This window comes from Patella vulgata, chromosome 8 (assembly GCF_932274485.2).
Source record: "Patella vulgata chromosome 8, xgPatVulg1.2, whole genome shotgun sequence".
NCBI lineage: Eukaryota > Metazoa > Mollusca > Gastropoda > Patellidae > Patella > Patella vulgata.
The window spans coordinates 26,687,012-26,700,946 of record NC_065886.2 but is presented as its reverse complement, the minus strand read 5'-3'; the positions used below and the strand labels follow the sequence as shown (position 1 = coordinate 26,700,946).

At 34.8% G+C, this 13,935-nt stretch overlaps 1 protein-coding gene across 1 annotated transcript in view; it reads right to left on the bottom strand.

Moving 5' to 3' along the window:
* LOC126829262 (hemicentin-1) overlaps window positions 1–7,584 on the bottom strand; it is a 33,632-nt gene extending 26,048 nt beyond the window's left edge. The window contains exon 1 of the mRNA XM_050559021.2: window positions 7,404–7,584. Within this exon, the coding sequence (XP_050414978.2) occupies window positions 7,404–7,479 (76 nt within the window). The 5' untranslated portion in view covers window positions 7,480–7,584. The remainder of the gene's footprint in view (window positions 1–7,403) is intronic.
* Between the last annotated feature and the right edge of the window lie 6,351 nt (window positions 7,585–13,935).

Below are 13,935 nucleotides of genomic sequence, written 5' to 3'. Positions count from 1 at the left end.
CACTTATTCTGACCTTGACACACCTTATATAATCTATATATATATTTGTGACTGTCATTTGTCTGTCTGTCTTTCTGTCTGTCTGTCTGTTCGGTGTTGGCAGCTACACTACGTCTGTCCCGAGTCTGAAATTTGGGGTATAGGGGTAGCTCGGACCGGGGAGTAACATAGGCCAGGTGGCGTTAGTCTACCACTTCCGGTTTCGGAGTTATGACCACCGAGCGAAGCCGGTCTGTTCGGGGTTGGCGGCTACACTAGGTCTGCCCCGAGTCTGAAATTTGGGGTATAAGGGTAGCTCCGACCGGGGAGTAACATAGGCCAGGTGGCGTTAGTCTACCACTACCGGTTCCGGAGTTATGACCCCCGAGCGAAGTCTGTCTGTTCGGGGTTGGCGGCTACATCTGCCCCAAGTCTGAAATTTGGGGTATAGGGGTAGCTCGGACCGGGGAGTAACATAGGCCAGGTGGCGTTAGTCTACCACTTCCGGTTTCGTAGTTATGACCCCTGAGCGAAGCCGGTCTGTTCGGGGTTGGCCGCTACACAAGGTCTGCCCCGACTCTGAAATTTGGGATTTAGGAATAGCTCGGACAGGGGAGTAACATAGGCCAGGTGGCGTTAGTCTACCACTTCCGGTTTCGGAGTTATGACCCCCGAGCAAAGCCGGTCTGTTCGGGGTTGGCGGCTACATCTGCCCCGAGTCTGAAATTTGGGGTATAGGGGTAGCTCGGACCGGGGAGTAACATAGGCCAGGTGGCGTTAGTCTACCACTTCCGGTTTCGGAGTTATGACCCCCGAGCAAAGCCGGTCTGTTTGGGGTTGGCCGCTACAAAAGGTCTGCCCCGACTCTGAAATTTGGGGTATAGGAATAGCTCGGACCAGGGAGTAACATAGGCCAGGTGGCGTTAGTCTGCCACTTCCGGTTTCGGAGTTATGACCCCCGAGCGAAGTCTGTCTGTTCGGGGTTGGCGGCTACACTAGGTCTGCCCTAAGTCTGAAATTTGGGGTATAGGGGTAGCTCCGACCGGGGAGTAACATAGTCCAGGTGGCGTTAGTCTACCACTTCCGGTTTCGGAGTTATGACCCCCGAGCGAAGTCTGTTCGGGGTTGGCGGCTACATCTGCCCCGAATCTGAAATTTGGGGTATAGGGGTAGCTTGGACCGGGGAGTAACATAGGCCAGGTGGCGTTAGTCTACCACTTCCGGTTTCGGAGTTATGACCCCCGGGGGAAGCCGGGTATCCTGCTAGTAATTAATATACACTATACATGTTTGAAAGCTGGATCATCAACCTTTCTTAAGATACCACTCAAACCATTCTACGACTATTTTATCATGTAAAAATCAACAGACCCCCCCCCCCCCCCCTCCTACGTAGACTTCAGCCCTCAAAATAGCTGTACCAAAATCATAAGCAGCGGTTGCGAGGTAAGATACGTCCACAATTTACAAGAGATGGATAGATAACACACTAAAAAAAACAACACGATTTTTCGTACAATCTGAGACTATAATTTTTATAATCCATGGAGTTATGGTCTGAAATGCGCGAATATCAAAATGGGACTGAGATAGTTGGGATATGCATGTAAACATATATGTTAAGTTTCATCAAAATCAGACAAAAATTGTGACCTTTAGAGGGTCCACAACCTTCGTATTACATACTTTTACACAATTTGCATACAAGGAGTGGCCATTTTGTTGTGCAATTTTGTTTTGATTTTCCCACGGTGATATATTTAAATTTTTTTAAAATTAGATAAAAATTGTGACAATATACGTCCATATGAAAATGTGGGCATACATGTACATGTAATTTCCATTTGTGAAAAAGAGCACTAAAAGAAATGCCACAGCTTGATACAAATTTCTCCCCAGTATCATGCTTTTATTAGGATATAAATGTTTGTACATTAAATTGATCAAGAACATTCATTTGTACAATATGTGACCCTTCATACAAGGATAATTTAAATTAAAATATATAGTATTTACTTCCTTACTTCAAAGTCAATGGCCTACTGTACTTATAATAACATAAAATATAATAGAGCATACTAAGCTTACATACACACACATGCGTAGTAACAAATTGACATCAAGTATTTACTGCCCACCCCTCTCATAATGGCTCTTCAGCACAAGCATATCTGTAAACCCTAGTCTCTAAAGATCAGGTCTACATGTATATTGTCTTTGTTTTAACTAAAACAAATATTTGCCTGGACAAAATAGCAGCCATACAGTATATGGTAACTGCTTATATGGTTGTCTGTATGGCTTATGTTGAAATCCTCGATACTGTTTTGGACTGATAGGTTCAATAACATGTAGTATCAGGTATTCTGTTTCTCTCAATTTGTTCTAAAATCATAAAATACAGATGTGACAACATCCTTTGATGTTGGCGTACCATATTTCCAATAATGGTACGGGCAACTTGCCAATCGTACATTATCTATACTAGATAAAATATTGGACTCGCATGACGTTTTTCACTGAAAAGCATGTGCGGGATAGTGTCTGTATTTTAAGTTGTTTAATGGTCTTTAGCTAAAGACATTGCGTAATATATTGAAACAACACTCGACTAACGCCTCGTGCAGTATCAATATATCACTTAATGTCTCGCTCTCGACCATTAACCCATACATAAAAACCAGCATACATGTACATTGTAATGTAAGAGATATGGTCCTATGACTATGTTCAATACTGTTCGAGAAGGATTTTATGCCTATAATATTACTGGTAACCTATTTTATTACTTCCAAATTCCATTACTATTACAAGGCCAATACAAAAGAGTAATAAATGAGGTAGGCCCATGTTGTTGATTACCTATATATCACTCTTCCAAATTAACAAGTATGGTACTAAGAATAGAAAATCATCAACTCAATGAGTTTCAACAGAACTAAAGTCAGCAGGTGTGAGTCTGATAACTGATACCATATAGATGTACAATATATATCCACAAACTGTATGTTTACTTATTAAAAACAAACAGGAAAGTGATATCTTCTAATTCTAAAGTGTATTTTTTACTCTACACTGCCAAAAGCTTTTTTTACAAACTTGGTTCTGAACTTCAATCCAGCTGTTTGTCAGACTGGCAGACAGTTAAACTTGATATACAAGCATTGAGAAAGCTAACAGTACACACCAACACTAATGAAAGTGCATACATTTACATGTTTAAATTTTCTGAATTCTAGATATTTGATTGCATAATGTGTAATGATATTTTGCTGATAATTTTGTACAAAAATTGACTCTTTTGAACTGCCTGCATTTGAAGGAGGAATCCTATTTTAAGTTGTATTAGAAGTTTATTATGTCTATGATATAATGTGAACTGGGTGGAGAATGCTTGATCTTATCAAATCAGTAGGTTAAAATTTCTCTTCCTATCATTCATATACACTTGCTATACATGTTTCGTAAGTGGTTCATATTTACAAGATATCCATTAGAGCGACTAGACACATTTTCCTTTCAAAAATAATAATGAAAGTAATGACGCGTGATGCACATTTTTAGCTAAAACCTAAAATTTCGCACGGCTTAATCCACATGTACATGTAGGTACTCGGATTGATTATTCAACATTAAAATTAAGAAAACAAAATCAAAATACAAATGCTAGCATCCTTGGTATCTCCAGTGATACCGTTCCGTTCTACTCCACTAAGCCCTGGGTCCATTCACGGGGAGACACATAATTAAATTATCCACCTTTATTGACTAATGGAGTGGGTGAAGGGAAGTTAACTCGCATTTTATTGCAACTAAGATTATTGTAAGACATGTATGTAAACTGTTTTTTGATTGGTTCGTAGAATCAACCTACATGTACAATCAAGGGCAGATCATTTGTATTAGTGAAAACCCTGTGAATGGACCCAGGGCTTGCTGGGAATATCAAGGATGCAACGCTAGGTGATATCCTGGCTTGGATTCAATTGGATTTTATACAGGCCTATCAACAAAATGGCGACAAGTTCATTACATAACAAAGAACACTGAATGATGAAATTTCAATTCCACATATCTTTGTAAATACTGAACAGCTTTGCACCATTTTTGGACTGATATTCCTATTAGCCATTCATCTTTAACAATGTTGCAGTTCCTAGTCTGCAAAACTGCTTACATGTAGATTCTACTATTGGTGTGAACATTTCTGGTGTTTATTATTTTATAACTCTCAGTAAACAGTTCATATTATCACAGAAAATGTCATGTGGTATTATACACTGATGAAGGATAAAGAGTTTGGGCCTATAATACCTAGAATGGTAACCTATAATATATGAAACTTTAAATTACAATAGCACACGAAAGTTTGGTACAGAAATGCTTTGAGTTGGCCCACATGTATTTATCTACTAGTTAATAATATTATCTAGACAGTTGAATTTGGTTAAAGCATAAAGTTGTTCTACTGCACCAAAATTCCACAAAAAGTTCATTTCATGCAGTTACTTTCCTAGATATTCATTGATAAATTATCATAAATATCTGACAAATTTTCATTGAAGATGGGTCAGACAAATTTTCATTGAAGTTGGGTCAGATCCTGTAATGTTATGATGAAAGCTTATGACAAAATTATGAGTAGTTATTGGTTTTAACCATTTAAAATATGATTGTCTGACGGAATTAGAACTCTTATTGTAGAACATGTGGTAATATTGAAAGAATAAACAAAACAAAATTTTAATCTATTTTTAATTAGATTGATCATAAAGTCACTTTTATGTATATTTTGAAATATTGTACATTATTAAGCAGAACAAGTAAACAATCAAGGTTAAATGTATTTTTCAATAGAAATCTGTTGGTCAAGTTAAAAATATGTAATCTTTGTAGTTTGATATGTAAATTCAAAGTTTGTTGAGTAAAACATGCTCTTAGTGTGAAATATTTTTAGCAAAGATGAGCGTTGCATGAAATTTTTAAGCACATGTGGAGTATATTCTTATGGATAGTACATGTGTCATAGAATTACTTTTAAAATAGTTGACCAAGAAGAGCAGAATATTCTGAATTGAATATATTCTAATACATTGTACCATACAAAACTACATGTAGCACGTGGAAGTACTGTACATGCCTATCTCTGTAGGTAGAACATCTCTGTTCAGAATCGTAAAGTAAAGGAGGACCACACCACACGGAAACAAAACCGATAAGATAAACCTGCGGACAAGACACAAACTACATAGACATTGCAAGCAATAAAATAGAATACTGGTAGTAAAATGTAGATTGTTTATTTGTTTGAATGTAACCATGTAGATATTGATGTAGCGACTAACCATGTACCAGCTGGTTAATTTTATTCAAATCTACATGCCAATTACACTTTGAAGGTGCTTTCCCAGATTGTACATTAAACATCAAAAGTGAATAATGGTATATTTTTTTGTTGGGGGAGGGGGGGATCAAATTATTGAGCCATCATCGAAAAGGATAGTTTGCATTTCTTCGAAAAGGTATCACAGAGCTTCACAGATTGCTGTTTTAATAAGGGTTTCTATAGGAACTTAAATTACATTGTACTTACATACAATATCATCAATAAAATCAATACCCTTTTTGTTGTTTATAATTTGTTATCAAGGTTCAGGTTTTGTTTGGGTGACACCAGCTGCATGACTTGCTGCCAAAAAGAGTCTTGATGCTCATAAATGAGGTTTATTTAAAGTTTAATGATTAAAAAAATATAAAAAAAAAATTATAACCCAAACCACCCATAATGCATATCAGACACAGAGCAATAATTTACTGAAACATTTCTATCCCATACAATTACAACATGTTTCTGATAAAATAACTACTAATTTTCTAAGATAGAATATGCTGCATATTATGTCACTGATTAGTAGGCTATGGTACTCTTTCAGTCTTAAAACAATACAGACCTGACCTGGCAATAATCTTATCACACTTAATAATAAAAAAAACCCCAATAAATTATTGGCAGACTCAGAAATCTATTTTCTACACGAATACATGTTATATGTGTATATGGTTGCACTGAAAATTTATAGCTTGGATATTTAGACCTAAGAAGAAATTTGATTTTAGCTTCATCTTATCACTGAGATAGTGAAATATCAAATTTAATATGGTACGGTAACTGTGTGTTTTATACTACAGTTGACATGGCAGACAAACTTCTTGTGCAAAGGATAATTGCTAAAACAACTGGCGAATAAAATTACTAATGCAATCAAAGAATTATTTCTTAAATCAAGTGTTAAGCTTATTGCTTTTACTAACTGTATCATGCTTGATAATCAAAGTTATGATTGCAGGTAGTATTCACAAACATTTAAAGGGGCCCTCTCTGATAGGAGATATCTTAGGAATAAAACTGCTTTAATTCTGTGGTATAGCTATAAGGCCTACTCTAACTTTATAATTTGTCCCACACATACATGTAGTTCTAATACCCAACTAGTATGTTGAAAGAGTAGAATTAATTGTTGTTAGAATTAGAAGTATAGATTATATTGTTATATTTTGGCATTTCAATGATTGGCATACTTCAACCCACTTTTATCAAAGTATAGTAGGCCTACGCCCTTTTGAGGGTTCATATCTATTCTATGTTGGACACTGACTTTTTGTGCAATCCGCAAAACTAGATAGTTCCTTGTCAGACCCCCCCATCCTGCCACTGACAATGGTCGACAATGTGGAACTACATGTACGGTACTCTGGAAAATACTGGGGAACATTGGAATTGAACCCTAGACCTCCTAGTTAGTGAGCCATGTATAAACGCTGAGTTACCATGTCTCCTCTCCTCTCAAGGGGGGTTGGATGGACGAATGGTTAGCATGTGCACGTTGTATCAAAAGGTCTGTCATTGAGTCAACTGGCGTGGTTTTGATTCCCTGGTTGTATGTGACAAAGAGCAGGGTCGCCTGTCCAACCTCGTGGGTTTTCTCTGGGTCCTCGACTGGTTCCCACCCACCTCCCCGCCCACTGCTAAAGACCCTTAGGCCCTACGTACACGCAAGTCAATTATTGAAATAAAATTGAACCATGTGTTACTCCCGAAATGACCTAGTTTGTGTCGAGTGGCGGTTAAACCCTAGTTCTCTCTCTCTCTGTCTCTCCTCAAAATACACATACGGGTTGGCATTGGATTAAACTATTATTTCCCCAAAATATAAATATAGATAGACCAGCACTTTTATTAAATTATTACAAAGTTAACTCTGTAATCTATTGTTATTCATGTTAAAATTATAGACATACTATATATACGTCTATAATAATGTTGTGCTACCTGTCATGTGCAGCTAAAAATAGACTACAAGTCCTGAAGTAACAGTGTTATAACAGTAAACTCTCAAAATAACAGTAGCCTAAGTATTACCAACCCATACACAGCGCCAACAGATAAAAAATCCACAAAATCCTATCTTCTTTCATCTTCGTCTTATTTATGCGTGTCATCTAGTTTTTGTATACATAGTTGAACGGTTGAAATATATCCATTATGACATAACTATTCCTCTGAAAACTTTCCAAACTTTATGCACGGAGTGGCTCGAATATAAACAGTCTCGACCAACCAGTTTCAAATAGAGTCAATATCCGGTAGAGCAGCAGCTAGCTAGCCGTTATAAACCAGACGTAAGATATCAATATGATATCAGTAGCTCTTTATTAATCAAGACTACTGCGGTAAAGGGAGGAAACCTGTTGCTGTAAACTGAAAAAAATAATGGAAATAAAATATTTTCCTAACCTCCCGCAGACGCTTTCTACCGAGATTGATAATCATAATATTACACGGTATCCAGACAACTCATCCCAAGGGCGCAGTTGATACATATTAATACTTCTCGCAGTTTGATTAGACCTAAGCCACTCAAACTACAAAGAGGGAGTATTCAAAACTGAAATACCATCATAGGTGGAAGTGGACGTAAAACTCCAGAAACGAACGAACGATCTACATTGTGTTTAAGTCTAAACAAATTGTTTTGTTTTTATCAGGGTGTATGATGGCCTAGAAAAAAAACCTCATCTCTCATCCCGCCATAAAAAAAAACAAGCACATCAATATATCTCAACATTTTTAGCTACGTTCCCGTACCAAATAATGAAGGTTGTTCCTTCTTGATAATCAATGACCTAGTAGTATGGCAGGTGACTTAAAATTCATACGCCATACAGTATGCTACGAGGGATTTTTTTGCCCAGGCAACGACGCTACGACAAGTTACTATTATTTCAAATTCCAATGTCAAGTGTTCTTTTTCGTGCACGCCAATGTGTACACGGAACCTCGAGTTTTCGCCCTATAAGAACGATTAGACACTGTTCCTTGCCTGGCCCCACGCCGGAGGAATAGTTAAACACTTACAACTTTCAAATGGAACACAAAAGCGTTGTTAAACAATTAAAGCAGGCAACTGATTTTCACTCGAAGGGACCTTTTTGATATTACCACAAAGTATAGTCTAACGAAATTATCTAGATCTGAAGTTCCTCATTATAGCGCTGTTGATTTTGTGTGAGATATGATATAATTAGAAGAAAGATGATATTTTACATTTTGTGTATATATTTTATACATTATGATAATGGTGATGGAATAATCTACCATGGTATGATTTATGGGTGCTCTCAGCAATTCTAATACATTTGTATCAGTAATAGTCCCGAAATGACCTATATATATATATATATATAGTTTGTGTCGAGTGGACGTTTAACCCCATTTCTCTCTCTCTCTCTCTGTATCAGTAATCTACGGTGGCCCATATACGACTTTTAAATATTTTTGAGTTTTGTTTTTTAGTTTTAGGTTTGTTTTTTTAGTTCTCACCTTGGTGAAAACGTTTTCACCTAGGTGATAAGTTATCACCTAGGTGAAAACGTTTCCACCAAGGTGAAAAGGTTATCACCGAGTGAAAAGGTTATCACCGAGGTGATAAGTTATCACCTAGGTGAAAACGTTTCCACCGAGGTGATAACCTTTTCACCTAGGTGAGAACTAAAAAAACAAACCTAAAACTAAAAAACAAAACCCAAAACTAAAAAATATTTAAAAGTCGTATATGGGCCACCGTAGTAATCTCCAATTACTTCTTCAAAATAAAATAATGTCCGCCATAATATAGTTAATTTAGTAACGATGAGATGCCACGAGTCCGATCAGACATCATTAATAAAGTAACTAGCCATAACATAACTTTTTTAAGAGGCATATAGGCGCTTTGGGCGACTTTTTCAGTCAGTAAAAAGTAATTTTCGAATGCAATAATATCTTGGTTGTTCAAATTATTGCATTCTGTACGCGACAAGGAATGGGGCCGTCCGTTTTCCTCACAAACACCTATTACACGCCAGCGAATTATAGAAGGAAAAAGGTGTACAATTTTTTAGCCCGAAATTACATAGTGGACGTGAAACTTTCTAACCCTAACCATTTGTTTTATTAAGATTTATTGATGTGAAAATCTTTATAGTAAATACGTACTGGAATTATCCATGCAATAATTTAATGCCGGAAAACATCAAAATACACAGAAGAGTGCATGACTGCCCTATGATGTATTTTTGAAAGGGCTTAATTTCAGAATAGATAGACAAAATGTTTGAAAAAGAAATTGATTCAACATTTATAAATTTATCCGATACAGGCATGCTGTATTATCGACCCCTTCTTGGTCCTGATGCTAGCTAAAACTTGGTTATATTTTTCCTGGAATCTTATTATATACAGTATGCACTTTAATACTCCATATCAATGTATATTGATAACTATAATATAGGTTTATATCATTTATGTATCTTGCTTTTGGGAAGCCGATTTATGTAAGCTTTTGGCTTGTTTCGTATCCTGTGAATAAAATATTGTTTAAAAAAAAATCAAAAAAAATCTATTAATACGGGAACTTTCCAGCATAGAGTACCCCGTAGACAGAACAAATGAAATAATATGGGTTTTAACATCCTACTCTTCTGCACCGTAGACACAAGATAACAGTGGGTCGGCATGCACTCCGGATTAAGACGCAACACAAGGGGAGTCTGGCGCACTTAAATAAATTGGGGCCTATGACCACCCATGTCCACCAACCCACTCCTCTCAACAAAATGTTACATTTTTTTTTATTGAACTTCATTTATATATAGAATATTATTATTTTTTGTTTGAATGCACAACGTCGATTAAATAGAAAAGCACTATCTGAAATCAAAATATGATATAAATGACATACAAATACAATCTTTACAATTGGAAGTACAGCAGATGAAAGTGGATATCGTACTTTTTCATGAAAAATTATACATAATTCAGCTTGATATGGCCTGAACGGTTTTAAGGAAAATGTATGTATTCCTAACCAGTGGTCTCAATACAAGGAGTCTACAAATAATTTATTATTTGAAAACTAGTCACATGAAATTATAAATTGATTAATATGAAAAAATAAATCGACATATGGGAGTTGTTTCCCTTTAACCCCAGAGATTGTTTTACTACGGGTTAGCAAATCAATAAAAAAGATATTCCGTAATGAAAATTTCTGAAGAGGGCTATTTAAAAATAACAAAATTGTGGGTCAAGAAGGTCTTTAACAACAATGCCAATTTTATTTCAGCTGCGATTTTTGTTTTAATACATTTGAAGCACAATGTAAATCCATAAACACAGAATGTAACTAAGAATGAAATAACTTGTTTCTGTCAATTTCGATATTTTTTTTAAAATTTTCTGCTCCAGATGTTAACAGTAACACGGGATGTTCGATTACAAAAATTATACATGTCACGAGAAATTTTAACAAATTAGTTTTAGAATATTAGTCAATTATAATTGCATTACGGGGTATTTGAAAAATGCTGTAATTGTTGAATATGTATCAATGTGGTGAGTTACTTGAATTTCAGTGCTAATTGTATTATACGTTTGTATCTCGATAACAGTCCATAAGATGCATTGTAAACATGACACAGTGAAGTAGAAAAATGGAGCGGTGGGGGGGGGGGGGGCGCACAATGCTGAAATATGCACAAACATGAATTAATTTCTGTAAAATAAAAATTTCTGTAACATAAATTTTTATAATTATTTTATTACTAGTTCTGCAAAACAAATTTGTCAGGGTCATAACATCAGATTTATTTATTTGTTTTATTGTGAATATACATCTTATTCGTTTGTGCGTTCTTTTAAAGGGACAATAACACTCTTGCTGGCTTGACAGCTCCAGAAAATAAAAAATAGCCTTATTCTAAGTACTAGATGTGTTAGTGTCCTACCTGTTGTGTAAATTATCCATTAAATCATATTTTACTTGTCCAGAGGGTTCGAAAATATTTTTAAATCCAAGTCACATTTGAACAGCTTTACGTCAGGCTTTTCAAATCATTTAGTTGAATTTTTCCAATTTTTTAAATTAGGTTTGTTAAGATGAAATTTGTATCATCAATGAATTGGAATATTGTAAAATAGTACAATTTGTTGACCAGAATAAAGATTGGGACATATTATTCAGTTACAACAAGAGTGGCATTGAGCCTTTAACTTGTGACATTATTACAAAATTCAGGAGCGAGTCATCATTTAAATCTACTCCACTTGCCCATATCCATTGCGGAACTTTGCAAACGTGTATCTTCTTCGAGGTTTAGGCAAAAGACAGATAATCATGGATTTTTGCCTTTTTATGTTACGACTGCAACTAGAAAATTGCTCAGATAACCCTAAACCTGTTGGATGTTTCCCGCCTTCATTAGCCCAGTCGGAGCAGAACACAGTAGGACGTTAAACCTCATTTCATTTCATTGTTAGATGTTTGAACCTGTCATATCGCTGATGAGTCGAGCGGAAAGTGATATCAAGTGTTATGAAATAAGTAAGCAAAATCATATCCTGCCTTGTAGAAGACATAACCCAGAACTTATTTCTTTAATGATGTCAAAGTTGTCAGTGTACTGCCTGATAAATCATTTACTGTATTGTCAATACCATTTTAACGGTTTAAAAAAAAAAAAAAAAAAAAATAAATAACATTTAAGTTACGTAATTTGCTATTTGCGGGAAGTTCTTAAAATGTTTGAACAAATAAAATAAATACATTGCAAAATACTTTGTAAAAAACAAAACCAAACAAAAAAAAAACAAAAAGAAAACAAAAAACATTTGACTTAGATAATTTTATGTTTGCTGGAAGGTTTCAAATTATTTCCTACAAATTAAATAAATCCATAAATCAATTTTAAAAAGATTTTATCTCAAAAAAGCTTTCTGAAAACGGAAATAAAATACCACGCATATTCAGAATGGATTTTTGGTACGACGGTCATACTTCAGAATGGATTTCTGGTACGACGGTCATACTTCAGAATTTGAAACACAACATAGCTTTGTTTATCTAAAACATCTAAAACGTTTTGCAGTATTTATCATAGAATAACAGTATTTATCATAGAATAACAGTATTTATCATAGAATAACAGTATTTATCATAGAATAACAGTATTTATCATAGAATAACAGTATTTATCATAGAATTTATCATAGAATAACAGTATTTATCATAGAATAACAGTATAATACTGTGTATAAAGTATAATACTGTGTATAAAGTATAATACTGTGTATAAAGTATAATACTGTGTATAAAGTATAATATTTAATATACGGTGTTTAAAATACAGTATTTAATATATGGTGTTTAAAATACATAATTTAATAAAGTATAATACGGCGTATACAGTAAATACTGTGTATAAAATACAATTTAATATACGGTGTTTAAAATGCAATTTAATATACGGTGTTTAAAATACAGTATTTAATATACGGTGTTTAAAATACAATATTTGATATACGGTGTTTAAAATACAGTATTTAATATACGGTGTTTAAAATACAGTATTTAATTTATGGTGATTAAAATTCAGTATTTAATATATGGTGTTTAAAATTCAGTATTTAATAAAGTATAATGCGGTACATAAAATTCAGTATTTAATAAAGTATAATACGGCGTATAAAATACCTTGTAGAAAAAAACAATCGTAGGGTGTATAAAATCTGACTATTTCAGAATACATGCATACTTTTACATACGGTCAACAATTTTCAGAATCAAGATAAACACGTGAGGCTCTCTGAAAAAGTTAAAACTTGCCGACAAAACTAAAAAAATTTGCATTCAAAGCTGATTTCAAAAGTATTTTAAAAATGAAATGAGGTTTAACGTCCTACTATTCTGCTCCAAACTGGGCTAATGAAGACGGATTGACATCAAACTGAAGAGTACATAAAACAAATTAAAAGTTGTTATTATGTGCTATTCAAGTTGAATCATCATTATTAGAAGAATTTTAGCCTTCTCTAAATATGTTTCCATTTCGTCAATTAAAGAGAAAAATACAAACAATGAAATTTACTAGATTATGTATTGAATAATGTATTCTAGAAACCATAGAGTTCCAGTTACATGTGTATCAACCATAAAACCTGCTCCATTCCCTGGCAATCCACCAAATAATTTTCCTAAATTATTTATTGAATAGGTATTCTAGAAACCATAAAGTTCCATTACCTGTACATCAGCCATAAAACCTGGTTCATTCCCTGGCAATCCACATTGATGCCTTTAATCTCCACTTAATCCGCGGATTTACAGACAGTATGTCACCAATCTCTAACTATCTGCTACAATCAGCCTGGTTTATGGCAGTCATAAGCAGGGCTCTATCTCTTAAAACATGTGTTTTGTCACATCTGATCGTGGGAGAATGGAGTTTGGGAAATCCAATCAAGCTAACCCCATGTAGATAATCCACTGGTCGTAAAACTTTAAACAAATGGCTTCAAGTACATAAAAAAACAATTTTGGTCATCACTGGCCACTCGTATGAAGATTGTCATTCTGTGTG